General features: G+C 60.1%; 1 protein-coding gene across 1 annotated transcript in view; it reads right to left on the bottom strand.

Moving 5' to 3' along the window:
- Nucleotides 1-12,334, bottom strand: part of LOC138815651 (polypeptide N-acetylgalactosaminyltransferase 9) — a 48,440-nt gene that overhangs the window by 24,848 nt on the left and 11,258 nt on the right. Inside the window, exon 2 of the mRNA XM_070005066.1 lies at nucleotides 5,502-5,682. Within this exon, the coding sequence (XP_069861167.1) occupies nucleotides 5,502-5,682 (181 nt within the window). The remainder of the gene's footprint in view (nucleotides 1-5,501; nucleotides 5,683-12,334) is intronic.

Here is a 12,334-nt window from a genome sequence, read left to right as displayed (position 1 = left end):
TCTGGATGGCAGCTGAGCGGCGGGGCTCCGTTCCATCAGACCTGACCCTGGCCGTGGAAAACACGGAGGCAGCGCACTACCGGGCTCCGGAGCTCCTCTGGGGGCTTGGCCACGATCGAATCGGGGTTCACGGGCTGCCCTCGGGGTCCTGGGAGCAAGCATCTCCCAGGGGCACAGCCTCAGTCTGGACAGCGGCACCTGTCTCCTGCCAGGGACCGTGCTCAGCCCAGCGGACAGGAAGCCAAGGGCCAGGAGCCCTGCCGGCGTTCCTGGGAATCCAGGCGGGGAGGTTCTCAGGAGGCGGGTCAGGGAGCTGGTTCTGTGCGGACATCTTCCCGCTTCCCGCCGGCTCCCGCCCTGGCAGAATGCGTGAGCTCAGAATCCACAGCAAGGCGGCCCTGCCATGCCATCCGCCTGCCGCCAGCCACGCAGCCGAGCAGGAGACGCCATCACTGGCCGCCAGCTCCTGGGAAGAGGGAGCAGGAGCTCAGCGTTTCACGGCTAACACCGAGTCTGTGTCCGCTTTCACTGAAGGGCAGGACCAGCCTCGTGGTCAGGCTCTGAATCCGGCAGATTCCCGACCCCTGTCTGAGGGGGAAGACAGGCACCGCACCGGCCCGTGGCTGCAGACTCGGCTTGTCCACCGCGGGAATGAGCGTGGTCCTGAGTGCTCCCTTCAGGCCCCCGATCAACAGCCAGAAGGGAGGGTCTCCTACAGGTCCCAACCAGGCACAGGGCAACCGGACAGGACAGGGCCCACGGCCAGGCCTCGGGCTGGCTGGCCGCAGCTCCAGCCCCGGCAAAGAGGGAAACCCGGACAAACGGCACGTTTTCTCTCATGAGCCGAAGCAAGGTCCAAAATATACCAGGACATGATCCATTACACAGGACTCTGGGTGTCACACAGAGAGACCAAAGGAGGATACTCGGGAGGAGCACAAGGGCGCAATGCCTATGGATAGAAGATACTATTTACCCAAACTCCAGGAAATGGAAACAAGAGGGTTATTTTTTGTTGTTTTTGTTTTCTTTTCTTTTTGTCTTGTTTGCTCACTTACCTGTCTTTGGGAGGGTCAAGGGGGCACAGAAAAGGGGGGACAAAAGGCGAACAAATGCAGTAGTGGTACTCACTAGACATTTGAAAATAAACTACACTGTGTGGGTGGGGAGGGGAGGGAAAACCTGGTACTCAGTGAGGGAAGGGAGGGAAGGAAGGAAGGAGGGAAGAAAGGAAGGAGGGAGGGAAGGAGGGAAAGAAGGAAGGAAGAAGGAGGGAAGGAAGGAAGGAGGGAGGAAAGGAGGGAAGGAAGGAAGGAAGAAGGGAGGGAAGGAGGAAAGGAAGGAGGGAAGGAAGGAGGGAAAGAAGGAAGGAAGAAAGGAAGGAAGGAGGGAGGAAGAAAGGAAGGGGGGAGAAAAGGAAGGAGGGAAGGAAGGAAGAAAGGAGGGAGGGAAAAAGGGAGAGAAGGAAGGAAGGAGTGAGGGAGGGAAGGAGGGTGGGAAGGAGTGAGGGAGGGAAGGAGGGAAGGAGGGAGTGAGGGAGGAGTGAGGGAGGGAAGGAAGGAGGGAAGGAGGGAGTGAGGGAGGGAAGGAGGGAAGGAAGGAAGAAGGGAAGGAGGGAGGGAGGGAGGGAAGGAGGTAGAGAAGGAAGGAGGGAAGGAGTGAGGGAGGGAAGGAAGGAAGGAGGGAGAGAGGGAAGGAGGGAGGGAGGGAAGGAAGGAGGGAAGGAGGGAGTGAGGGAGGGAAGGAGGGAAGGAAGGAAGAAGGGAAGGAGGGAGGGAGGGAAGGAGGTAGAGAAGGAAGGAGGGAAGGAGGGAGGGAGGGAAGGAAGGAAGGAAGGAGGGAGAGAGGGAAGGAGGGAGGGAGGGAAGGAGGGAGTGAGGGCGGGAGGGAAGGAGGAGGGAAGGAAGGAAGGAGGGAAGGCGTGAGGGAGGGAAGGAGGGAGGGAGGGAAGGAAAGAAGGAGGGAAGGAAGGAGGGAAGGAGGGAAGGAAGGAAGGATGGAGGGAAGGAAGGAAGGAGAGAAGGAAGGAGGGATGGAGGGAAGGAAGGAAGGAGAGAAGGAAGGAGGGATGGAGGGAAGGAAGGAGGGAGGGAAGGAAGGAGGGATGGAGGGAAGGAAGGAAGGAGGGAAGAAAGGAGGGATGGAGGGAAGGAAGGAAGGAGGGAGGGAAGGAAGGAGGGAAAGAAGGAAGGAGGGAGGGAAGGAGGGAGGGAGGGAAAGAAGGAGGGAGGGAAGGAGGGAGGGAGGGAAGGAAGGAGCAGCTGGGGTGCCTGCCCCAGGCAAGAGACAGTCAGGCACAGACATGCCTGCCTCCAGAGGCCCACATTTCCCAACTCTGCCTGTCCTGGCCACACAGACTGGAAGCTAGCATCCACCGGATTGGGCCTGGGGTGCCCTCAATTCACCACCCACTGAATCCGCTCTATTAGGGTTGGCAGCCTACGCAGTTTTTCGCAGGGGGACTGCCAGCATGAAGGGGCGGCGTCACCACGCCGGATCGGGGGCTTCTTGGGGAAGGCCATCCGTTTTACGGTACTGTTTAATTTGGATTTGCCGGCTCCCTTTTCTCATCCCATGGGCGGGTCTTCATAATCAAGCTCTACGTTGTGTGCTCTGTGGCAGGCTTAAAGCCTCTGCTTAATTAGAAAAGCTGTCCACCTCCAGACAAAGGGAAATCAATGGTGTGTCCGATGGGAAGACGCTTGAGAACTTGTGTTTGCGTGGATGGAGCTGCCTGTGAGATGGAGCATGCGAGGGTGTGGGTGTGCACACACGCACGGGCACACACACATGCACACACGCACGTGCAGACCCATGCACCAAGGCCTGCCCTGGTCAGCCCTGGATGTAGGCAGGTTCCGGCTGAGTGGCTTCAGTGGGGTTAGCCGGGGCTCAGAACCCCAGATCATGAAGTGGACCTGCCGTGGGTTTGCATTCCTGGTCTGTTTGGCCACCACAGACCCAGCCGAGGCCTTGGGACCCAGCAGCCGCTGCCATGTGTCAGCTCCCGTCGACACGGCTGGTGTCCCACCCTCTCAGCCCCCGGTGTCTCGGTCTCAACAGCCTCCAACCAGGGGCTCTGCATGCTGCACCTCTCATTTCTGCCATGGCCCCTGAGGGTCGGGCATGTGGGAGCTTTGGTTGGGAGGCTGAGACCACCATGCGGTTGAAGTCAGATGTGGGCCAAGGCTGCGCGTCTGGGAGGCTGGAGGTCACCTGTGAGCGGCCTCTTCCCCACAGGGGGGCTTCCTGCAGCCCGGCCGCTTGGAGACGGTCAGACGGTAGCTCCGCGCAGCCCTGGAGTTCATACTGCTCATCTCTGCTGTCCTTGATGGACAGACAGCCACCAAGCCCGCTTGTTTTCAAGAGGAGAAAAGATAGACTGCTGATGGTGGGGTAAGACCAGAAGCGAGATCTCTGCCTCAGTGTTTGGAAAATGCAACCTGCCACATGGTTACAGTTAGGAGGACAGCAGCTCCAGGCTCCCACGGCTTCCACACCAGCCTCCTCCACGCCAGCTTCCTCCATGCCAGCCTCCTCCACGCCAGCCTCCTCCACATCAGCCTCCTCCACGCCAGCCTCCACGCCAGCCTCCTCCACGCCAGCCTCCTCCATGCCAGCCTCCTCCACGCCAGCCTCCTCCACGCCAGCCTCCTCCACACCAGCCTCCTCCATGCCAGCCTCCTCGCCAGCCTCCTCCACGCCAGCCTCCACGCCAGCCTCCTCCACGCCAGCCTCCTCCACGCCAGCCTCCTCCACGCCAGCTTCCTCCATGCCAGCCTCCTCCACGCCAGCCTCCTCCACGCCAGCCTCCTCCATGCCAGCCTCCTCGCCAGCCTCCTCCACGCCAGCCTCCACGCCAGCCTCCTCCACGCCAGCCTCCTCCACGCCAGCCTCCTCCACGCCAGCTTCCTCCATGCCAGCCTCCTCCACGCCAGCCTCCTCCACGCCAGCCTCCTCCACGCCAGCCTCCTCCACGCCAGCCTCCTCCACGCCAGCCTCCTCCACGCCACCATAGACGCGGCTGGAGCGCTGGTGCTGTGCCGCAGGTGAGTGGGGGTCATGCTGGACGTAGGTGGGCTTGTCATAAAGGAGTCTGTTACCCCTCACGTGAGGACGCTGGAGCACCGCAGGCCTTGCCCTGGTAGCTAACATCCAGCCTCAAACACGGTGAGATAAATTCACCACCTTCAAGCAACACCGCAGGGCTGTGGGGGCCGGCTGCCCATGGCTGGCCTTTTATTTCCCAGCAGCTCCCGCGGCGTTCCCGCTCAGTCTCCTCTGGCCGGCTGTGGGTGTGTACCTCCCTCACAGGCCACACCCTGGACAGGAGCTGCCCCTCAGGAGAGGAAAGCGGCCATGACCTCTGGCCACACTTGCTCTGGGAGGACTTCCCCTCCGTAGCGTTCCCAGGAAGGGCTCCCCTCAGCCCTCCCTTCCAAGTGCAGGGACTGCCGCCCGACAGGCAGGGCTCAGGCTCACAGCACACACCCTGAACCTTCTTCTGACCCAGAATTTGAAGGCAGTGTCCAGCTCCCTGGCCGGCTCAGGATACAAATAATGCAGATTTCTTCAGAGTCTGAAAAATGCCTACAATAAAAGAACCAGGCACCAAATATACAAAGACATTTGGGGGTGGTGCAGCCACCAGAACAGGGCTGGAGGAGCCCAGGACGGCACCGCTGGGAGACACAGGCTGGGGGCATGCCACCGCCACAGGGGACCCCGAGATTCAGCCTGTCTGCCACCCTCATCCACGCACAGGGCCAGGCAGAGGAGGGCTGACCCGCCACAGCTCACCTCCAAGGGGCGAGGCTCGGGGCCAGGGAGGGTGGCAGGCTGCAGCTCCCTCGGCCTCCCTGCCCGCCCCAGGAGTCCTCACCCCAGAGACACTGGGGCGGGGGGGGCAGCGGCCCACCTCCTCTCACCTCAGCCTTCCTTCTGGACGAGGAGGTGCCACACTGCCGTGGCCCTGGCCCCGACTACCCAGCCCAGCACAAGCGTCCGTGCGGCTGCTGCCCAGGCCTGCCCTCTCCGGACTCCTGCCCTGCTGGGCTCCAGACAGGAGAGGAGCCACGGCGGAGGGACTCCGGGCCCGGAGGCTGTGAGTGTCTGCCCTGGCTGGTCCCTTAATGGGGCCCTTGTTCAAGTCTAGCCGCCAGGCCCCTCAAAAGGTTTTAGAGCAGAGCACAGTGGCGGGGGCCTGGGACTCGGTCCTTCGTGGTGTGAGCAGGGCCAGGGCAGCGGGGCCAGGGCAGCGGGGCCAGGGCAGCGGGGCCAGGGCAGGGGGCCAGGGCAGCGGGGCCAGGGCAGCGGGGCCAGGGCAGGGGGCGTGGTGGCTTATCTGAACCTCCTGCCACAATGGAGGGGGGGGAGATCAAGGCCTTGACAGATCCTGACGGAAGAGCAGCGCCTTTCAGACTCACTGAACACCCCCCTTTTCCCCCCCCCCCCGCATCCCAGCCCCGGGCTGTGGCCCCAGAGGCCCCGCCCCTGCTCACCTCTTGGGCCTGTAGTCAGGGATGGACCTGTCGAGGGAGATGCGGTCGCTGAGCTGCGCGTTGTACCCGAACTCCTCGAACTTGCCTTCGGTCTCCTGGCTGTCATCCCGCAGGGTGGCCGCCAGACCCCCCTGGCCCAGGCCGCCCGGGCCCTCCACCAGCCCGATGGGCTTCGCAAGGCCTGGAGGGACAAGAGGCTCAGGTCACAGGATCCAAGGAGCTGGCTGCGGAGGACCCCTGACCCCCAGCACGCGCTTGCGGGATCCAACACTGACTGGAAAGCGCACAGCGGAGCTGGCAGAGGGCAGCGGGCCACGCCTGGGGCTCGGGGACACTGACGGGGGCAGGTCACCCGACATCGCCCACCACAGGAGGCGTCCGGCCCTGCACGTCCGTCTCCAAGAACAGCCCAGGACTGCTGGTCATTGGGTGGCCGTCGGAGGGGCAGGAAGGGGGCTCCACGTCCACTCTATCCGCCTGAGCCATTGAAACCCTTTCAATCCGTGCAGGGAAGGCTTTGAGTGGAAACTGCAGCCACGGGGGAACCGCAGCTCCGGGGTGCTAGGAAGGAAGCCAGGCCCAGAGAAAACCCGCCCCTCTGTCTAGACAACCAGGCAGGCCTCTACCCCTGGCCCTCTGGGGCAGCTGGGTGGGGACTCACAGGTGCCTGAGCCTGGGCATCCTAGGCAGGTGTGGGGTACAGGGCAGGTGTGGGGTACAGGGCAGGTGTGGGGTACAGGCAGGTGTGGGGTACAGGCAGGTGTGGGGTACAGGCAGGTGTGGGGTACTGGGCAGGTGTGGGGTACAGGCAGGTGTGGGGTACAGGCAGGTGTGGGGTACAGGCAGGTGTGGGGTACAGGCAGGTGTGGGGTACAGGCAGGTGTGGGGTACAGGCAGGTGTGGGGTACAGGCAGGTGTGGGGTACAGGGCATGTGGGGTACAGGCAGGTGTGGGGTACAGGGCATGTGGGGGTATCATGCAGGTGTGGGGTACCATACCCTGGGCCCTGCCCTGGGTGGGGTCGTGAGCTGGGCCTTGGGCCCTGCCCTGGGTGGGGGTCGTGAGCTGGGCCTTGGGCCCTGCCCTGGGTGGGGGTCGTGAGCTGGGCCTTGGGCCCTGCCCTGGGTGGGGGTCGTGAGCTGGGCCTTGGGCCCTGCCCTGGGGTCCCAGCCCAGGGGTGCGGGAAGTAGCTGGCCTCTGCACAGCCAGGGAGCTTCTCCACTACACACAGCCAGGCCCTTCAGCCTCCAGGACACCTGGGGGATTCTGGAATATTCCATTCGAAATGCACAAACCTAGTATCGATACTTAAGTAGGATTGAAAGCTACACATTTAAAATAAAATTGAAAACTGGTGACACAATCATTCTCATGTTTATCTTAATATTGCAATGTGTCTGTAAAAACTTGTTATTTTTAATGTCTCTGCCACACTCACATCTAGAGAGAGAGAAGCGGGGGGCGGGGGTCCAGCCATGACAGATGTGTGGCTGCAGCCAGAGTGTGCGCAGCCAGGGGTTGGGGCCTTGCTTTTTCTCTAGTAAAACAGGTATGTGTTGAAAAATGCACGCCGTCCAGAAACCAAAGCCTCTGCGTGCTCCCCCTCCCGCCCCTCCAGCTCCACGCCCCAAGAAAGGCCGTTTTGCTGGTTTGTGTTCTTTTGTCTGACGAGTGTGCAGACCAGCGTCTGCTCAAAGCAGACAGGTCCCTGGCTCCCTGGCATGAAAAGTGAGTTCAGTCCACTTCCACCTCTGCCTACATCCCTACCCCCGTCCGCTTCCCCCATGTTTATCAGCTCTATTTTTAGATATTCTGATGGCTACCGTGGTGACTTGGGAAGAATGCTGGAGGCTCTACTTCTGGGAGGGTGGGCCTGTCCCCTGAGGCCCCCCAGGCCAGCACAGGGGTGGAAGTTCCCGCCCGGCGCACGCTTGACCTAAGAACAGCCCGGGCGCGGGGTGGCAGCCCATACCTGGCCTGCAATCCCAGCAGCATAGGAAGCCGAGAACAAGAGGGTCCTGGTCGCAGGCCAGCCCAGGCAAAAACGCCATCTCCACAGAGCAAGCCCAGTGCACACCTGTCACCCCGCCTCGGTGGGAAAGACTCGGGTGGATGGATCTGGGGCTCAGGCACACCTGGGAAATGAGACCCCCATTTCAAAACTAAACTAGCAAAAAGTAGAGCTGGGACCAGGCCCAGTGATAGGCCTGGCAGCAGAGGCCCCATTCAACCTCCAGTACCACCAACCAGCAGAAGGAGAAGCAAGTCGGCCCGGGCCACGTGTGGCTGTGTGCAGCCTGCCCAAGGGGCCACGAGTCTGGCCTGTGCGTCCATCTCTAGCTAACGTCGGCCACCGAGTGAAGAATTTCACGGAGGCAGGTAGAGGAACTACAGCACAGAGGGTCAGGCAACAGGTTCAGGTCACAGTCCGTGAGCTCTGGATCCGGGTCTTCCCCGAGGCGGCCCGGCCAAAGCCCATGCTCCCATGGCAAATGTGGCCCACTCCCCAGAACTCACCTCAGTGCGCCCTGCTTCCCTGTTTGAACCAATGTGCCCGGTCGCCGCCCTGCATTTCCCCTCACCCCCACGCTCAGCCGGGCGGCTCCATCACTTCCCAACTCCCTCCTCTCAGGTCTGGGGCTTCCTTCTTACTTAACTGAAGCACAGTCTCAAAGACATATCCAAAGGGCTGTGTGGAAAGCAAACTTTCTGAGATGTCTGAAAATTGCTGCTGCTGCTGCTGCTGCTTCCTCCTCCTCCTCCTCCTCCTCCTCCTCCTCCTCCTCCTCCTCCTCCTCCTCCTCCTCCTCCTCCTCCTCCTCCTCTTCTTCTTCTTCTTCTTCTTCTTCTTCTTCTTCTTCTTCTTCTTCTTCTTCTTCTTCTTCTTCTTCTTTTTCTTCTTCTTCTTCCTTCTTCCTCTTCCTCCTCCTCCTCCTTGTTATGTAGTGGTACAAAGGGATTACAATTCTGTAAGTCAGTTATGAGTACAATGCTTCTTGGTCAATATCATCCCTTCTTTCATTGAAAATAGCTTTTCACAAGTGCTGGATAACTTTGCTGGGTATAGAATTCCTGCAGCTCAGCATCTTCTCCCCCTTGAACCAGAGCGGGGGGGGGTGGTGGCAGAGTTCTGATGTTAGGAAGGTCTGCATGCCTTTGTCAGGCCTTCATCCTGCCCCAGGTCTGCATGCCTCCGTCCTGCCCCAAGGCCTGCATCCATGCTGCACCGAGGCCTGCACGCCTCCACCCCGCCTGTCCACCTTTGGAGCCTGGAGGTGACGTCTCCTTCCACACACAGCTGCTCTGAGATCATCGATTCCAAATGTGTGATCCTAGTTCTCTAGCCCCTCCTGGATGCCTGACCCTAAAGTCCACCTGAATGCCTGACTCTGGACGTTCATGGGGAAGGAAAACCAGCATTGCAGAGCAACTGAGGCCGGCTCAGTCCAGGGACTTGCTTGGAGGTCACTGTGTTGGAATGAGGCCTCACGACCACCCACTCTTGGATCAGGGCTCACATTCTTGCCTGAACACAAGTCTGCCTGGGGACCCCATGAGGCCTGACGGTGCACTGGCTGGGGAGATTGGCGAGAACAGCCCGGAGCTGGGGTGGAAGTCAAGCTGCCCCCTCAGTCTGGGTTTCCCCACTCATGGTTCTCTGGAACCAGGAAGATCGGTAACAGCGCTGCAGATTGAAAACCCACGATTAGATCTCACTTGTAAGGAAGGTCTGTGCCCGCACCTCTCTGCAGGCTCCGGCCTCTCATCTTCCCCCGCTGCTCGTACCCCTCATTGGCTTCTATCCTGTTCCACAGAGACTCCTTGTAAAGAGGCAGAATTGCTTGATCCCACCAGGAATGGAGGCCGGCGAGGATGTGGGGCCGGTTTCCAGCCCACGTCTGACTGTGCTGACCGCCGGTGAGCCACCCCTGCCCCGCGATGTGCTGGGACCCACACCGAGCCAGGCCGCCCAGCCAGCATCCCCAGGCCTTTGAATGGTGAAGGCCCAAACTGTACTGCTTTCTTCCTTCCTTCCCACCTGTGTCCCTGGCTTCACTGCCAGCCTGGAGCAGGACCCAGTGCAGGTCAGTCCTGCCCCAGCCTTCAGGATAAGCAGCTCTGATGAGCGAAAGCTCTGTTGTACCCAGGAAAGAGCAAAAGGCTGGTTTCTACCCCCATTCCCCAAACACAATCAGGACTTAACTCTCAGAACCAATGACCGTGGCTTGGAATGGGGTCTCTGAGAGTTGGGTGCCAGGGGCTCAAACCTGTAATCCTAGCTACTCAGGAGGCTGAGATCCGAGGATCGTGGTTCAAAGCCAGCCCGGCAGGAAAATCCATACCACTCTTATTTCCAATAAACCCAGAAAAAGCCAGAAGTGGCCCTGTGGCTCAAGTGGTAGAGCGCTGGTGTGGACCAGCCCTGCCAGGGGGCAGGAGATGCTGGTGTGCCATCTTGTTGGGTGATGAGGAGGTAACCATGGCCTACTCAGCACAGGGCCCGGGGCACCCAGCCTGGGCTCCTTCCTAGGAACACAGGGGCTTTTCTTGACATCCTGTGCAGTGGGAGAACCAAGTCCAAAAGTGCCCAGACCCCCCAGGGGTGAGCAGGGGCTGCTTGGTTTCCAGCCCCGGATGCTTCTCCTAGCAGGAAGGTGTGAGCGCCTCCCTCCCGCAGAAGATGGATCCTGAGAACAACCGGAACCTGGCCCCCCTTAGCTCAGCTCTCAAACATCTGCCCCACAGAATTCTGGGAGACAGAGCCCACGTCTCCAGCCCTCTTCTGTGGGCTCTGTGGATGGTGGCCAGGGCGGCCACAGAGCACTCGCCTTCACCCTAGATCGCAGGACCCCCTCGCAGGCAGGGCATGCGTGGCCCAACAGAGTGGAAGAGGCGCAAGGCCAAGCCACAGCCATCTCCGAGAGCTTCCGAGACAGGCAAAGGCATGGTGAGCGACCCTCTCATGCAGTTTCCTGGGGGCCGTCTCCCTCAGACACCCTCCATTGGTCCCACGGAACCGCTACTTTGATGGAATGTGGGCCTTCAGGAGGAGTCTTCCATGCCCGCCTTTAAGGCTCAAGTATGGAGAAATCCTACAGGACGGGGACAAGGGCAGCGTGAGACCAGGACAAGGACGGTGTGAGACCACCCAGGCCACGTGAGGGGTCCGAGCCTGGCCGAGGACACGTGTGCTCCGTGTTGATGGCCAGCAGAGGGGGCGGGCGGAGCGGGTGTGACTGGCCCTCCCCCAGTGTGTCAGGCGTTGGCACGGAGGCTGACGCAGACGGGACTCGGGCTGGCATGATGCGCTGTGCCGCAGCTGCATTTGCTTTTTTTTCTTTTTTTGGTCCGGTCATGGGGCGTGAACTCTGGGTCTGGGCGCTGTCCCTCAGCTCTTCAGCTCGAGGCTAGCACTCTACTTACTGCCTGAGCCACAGCACCACTTCTGGCTTTTTCTGCATATGTGGTGCTGAAGAATTGAACCCAGGGCCTCATGCATGTGAGGCAAGCACTCTACCACTGAGCCACCTTCCCAGCCCCTGCATTTGCTTTTGGCCACCACAGAGAACTCTTGTCATTACAGGCAAGGCTCAGGGTGGTTTGAATAATTACCTTTTAACCCACCGCAGACTATTCTATCTATCTACGTGCAAACACCTGCTTGGTGATTCCTGTAGGCTTACAGATTGACCAGTCCATCCATCATTTGATAAACTACAAAGGGTTGTTTACTTCAGGAATGGAGCCACAGGTCAAAGGCGCGGGTATTTCTATAGATTTTGGTGTCAAATTCCTTTTCAGGGAGGTTGGATTTGTTTGATTTTGCTGCCAGCAAAGTATGCTTTTACTTCTTTAATTAGAAAGACCGTTTCCCCCGATGGAAAAGTCATACGTGCTTATTGTAGGAATCTCTGAAAGCATGGCGGTCACCCGGGGTCCCATCCACACGGGAACCAACTCCAATGTCCAGTGTGGACTGCATGGCAGTGAGCACGGGTGATGCTCACGCACCTGCACTCTGGGCTGCCCGCCGTGTCTCTGGAGATCCCCGTACTCATCTCTTTGATGGCTGAAAGCATAAAGAGCTGGCCCTGAGCAGCACCATTAATTCATTTGCCTCCATAAAAGCAGGCAGGGCACCTCCACATGCCAGGTGCTGTCCAGACAGGAGGGCCCCGTCAACCCGGGAGCTTGTCCTCCGACAGGACTGACCACCCTGGCCATGGCCAAAGCTGCCTGGCTAGGACAAGGGGTGGGCAGCTTCCCCACGCCGGGCATCACACCATGGTCAGGATGAGGGTCTGGCAGGCAGAGGATGCCCTGAGCTTAGGGAGTCACGTGGAAGGACTGATTCACGGGGACAAGCAGAGCGGGAGCTTTGAGCCTGCAGGAAATGGGGCCATGGGAGGGTCTGAGCTCCGACAGGGCGAAGAAGAGAGCATCTGTTAGGTCCCACATCCGATGAGTCTCTGCAGTAAACGGGGCAAGGGCTCTGGACGCCGAGGAAGGGGGCAGCAGGAGAGGCCTCTCCGGTGCCGACAGGACCGTGGTGTCTACTGCAGAGCACAGGGAGAGCCAGGCACAGGGAAGTCCAAGCACTCAGGCATTAAAGTGTCAGGCTGTGTGCGTGTGTGCCCACACATGCATGTGCATGCACACGTGCATGTGCTGGTACTGGGGCATGAACTTGGGGCTTGGGCACTGTCTCTGAGTTTTGTTTTTTGTCATTAGTGGAGCCTGACCTCAGCCTGGGCGCTGTCCCTCAGCTCTTCAGCTCAAGGCTAGCGCTCTACCACTTGAGCCACAGCGCCACTCCCAGCTTTTTTGCTTAT

This window comes from Dipodomys merriami, unplaced genomic scaffold (genome assembly GCF_024711535.1).
Source record: "Dipodomys merriami isolate MVZ:Mamm:240054 unplaced genomic scaffold, mDipMer1.0.p SCAF_655, whole genome shotgun sequence".
NCBI classification, from domain to species: domain Eukaryota; kingdom Metazoa; phylum Chordata; class Mammalia; order Rodentia; family Heteromyidae; genus Dipodomys; species Dipodomys merriami.
This window is presented reverse-complemented; position numbering and strand designations above follow the sequence as displayed.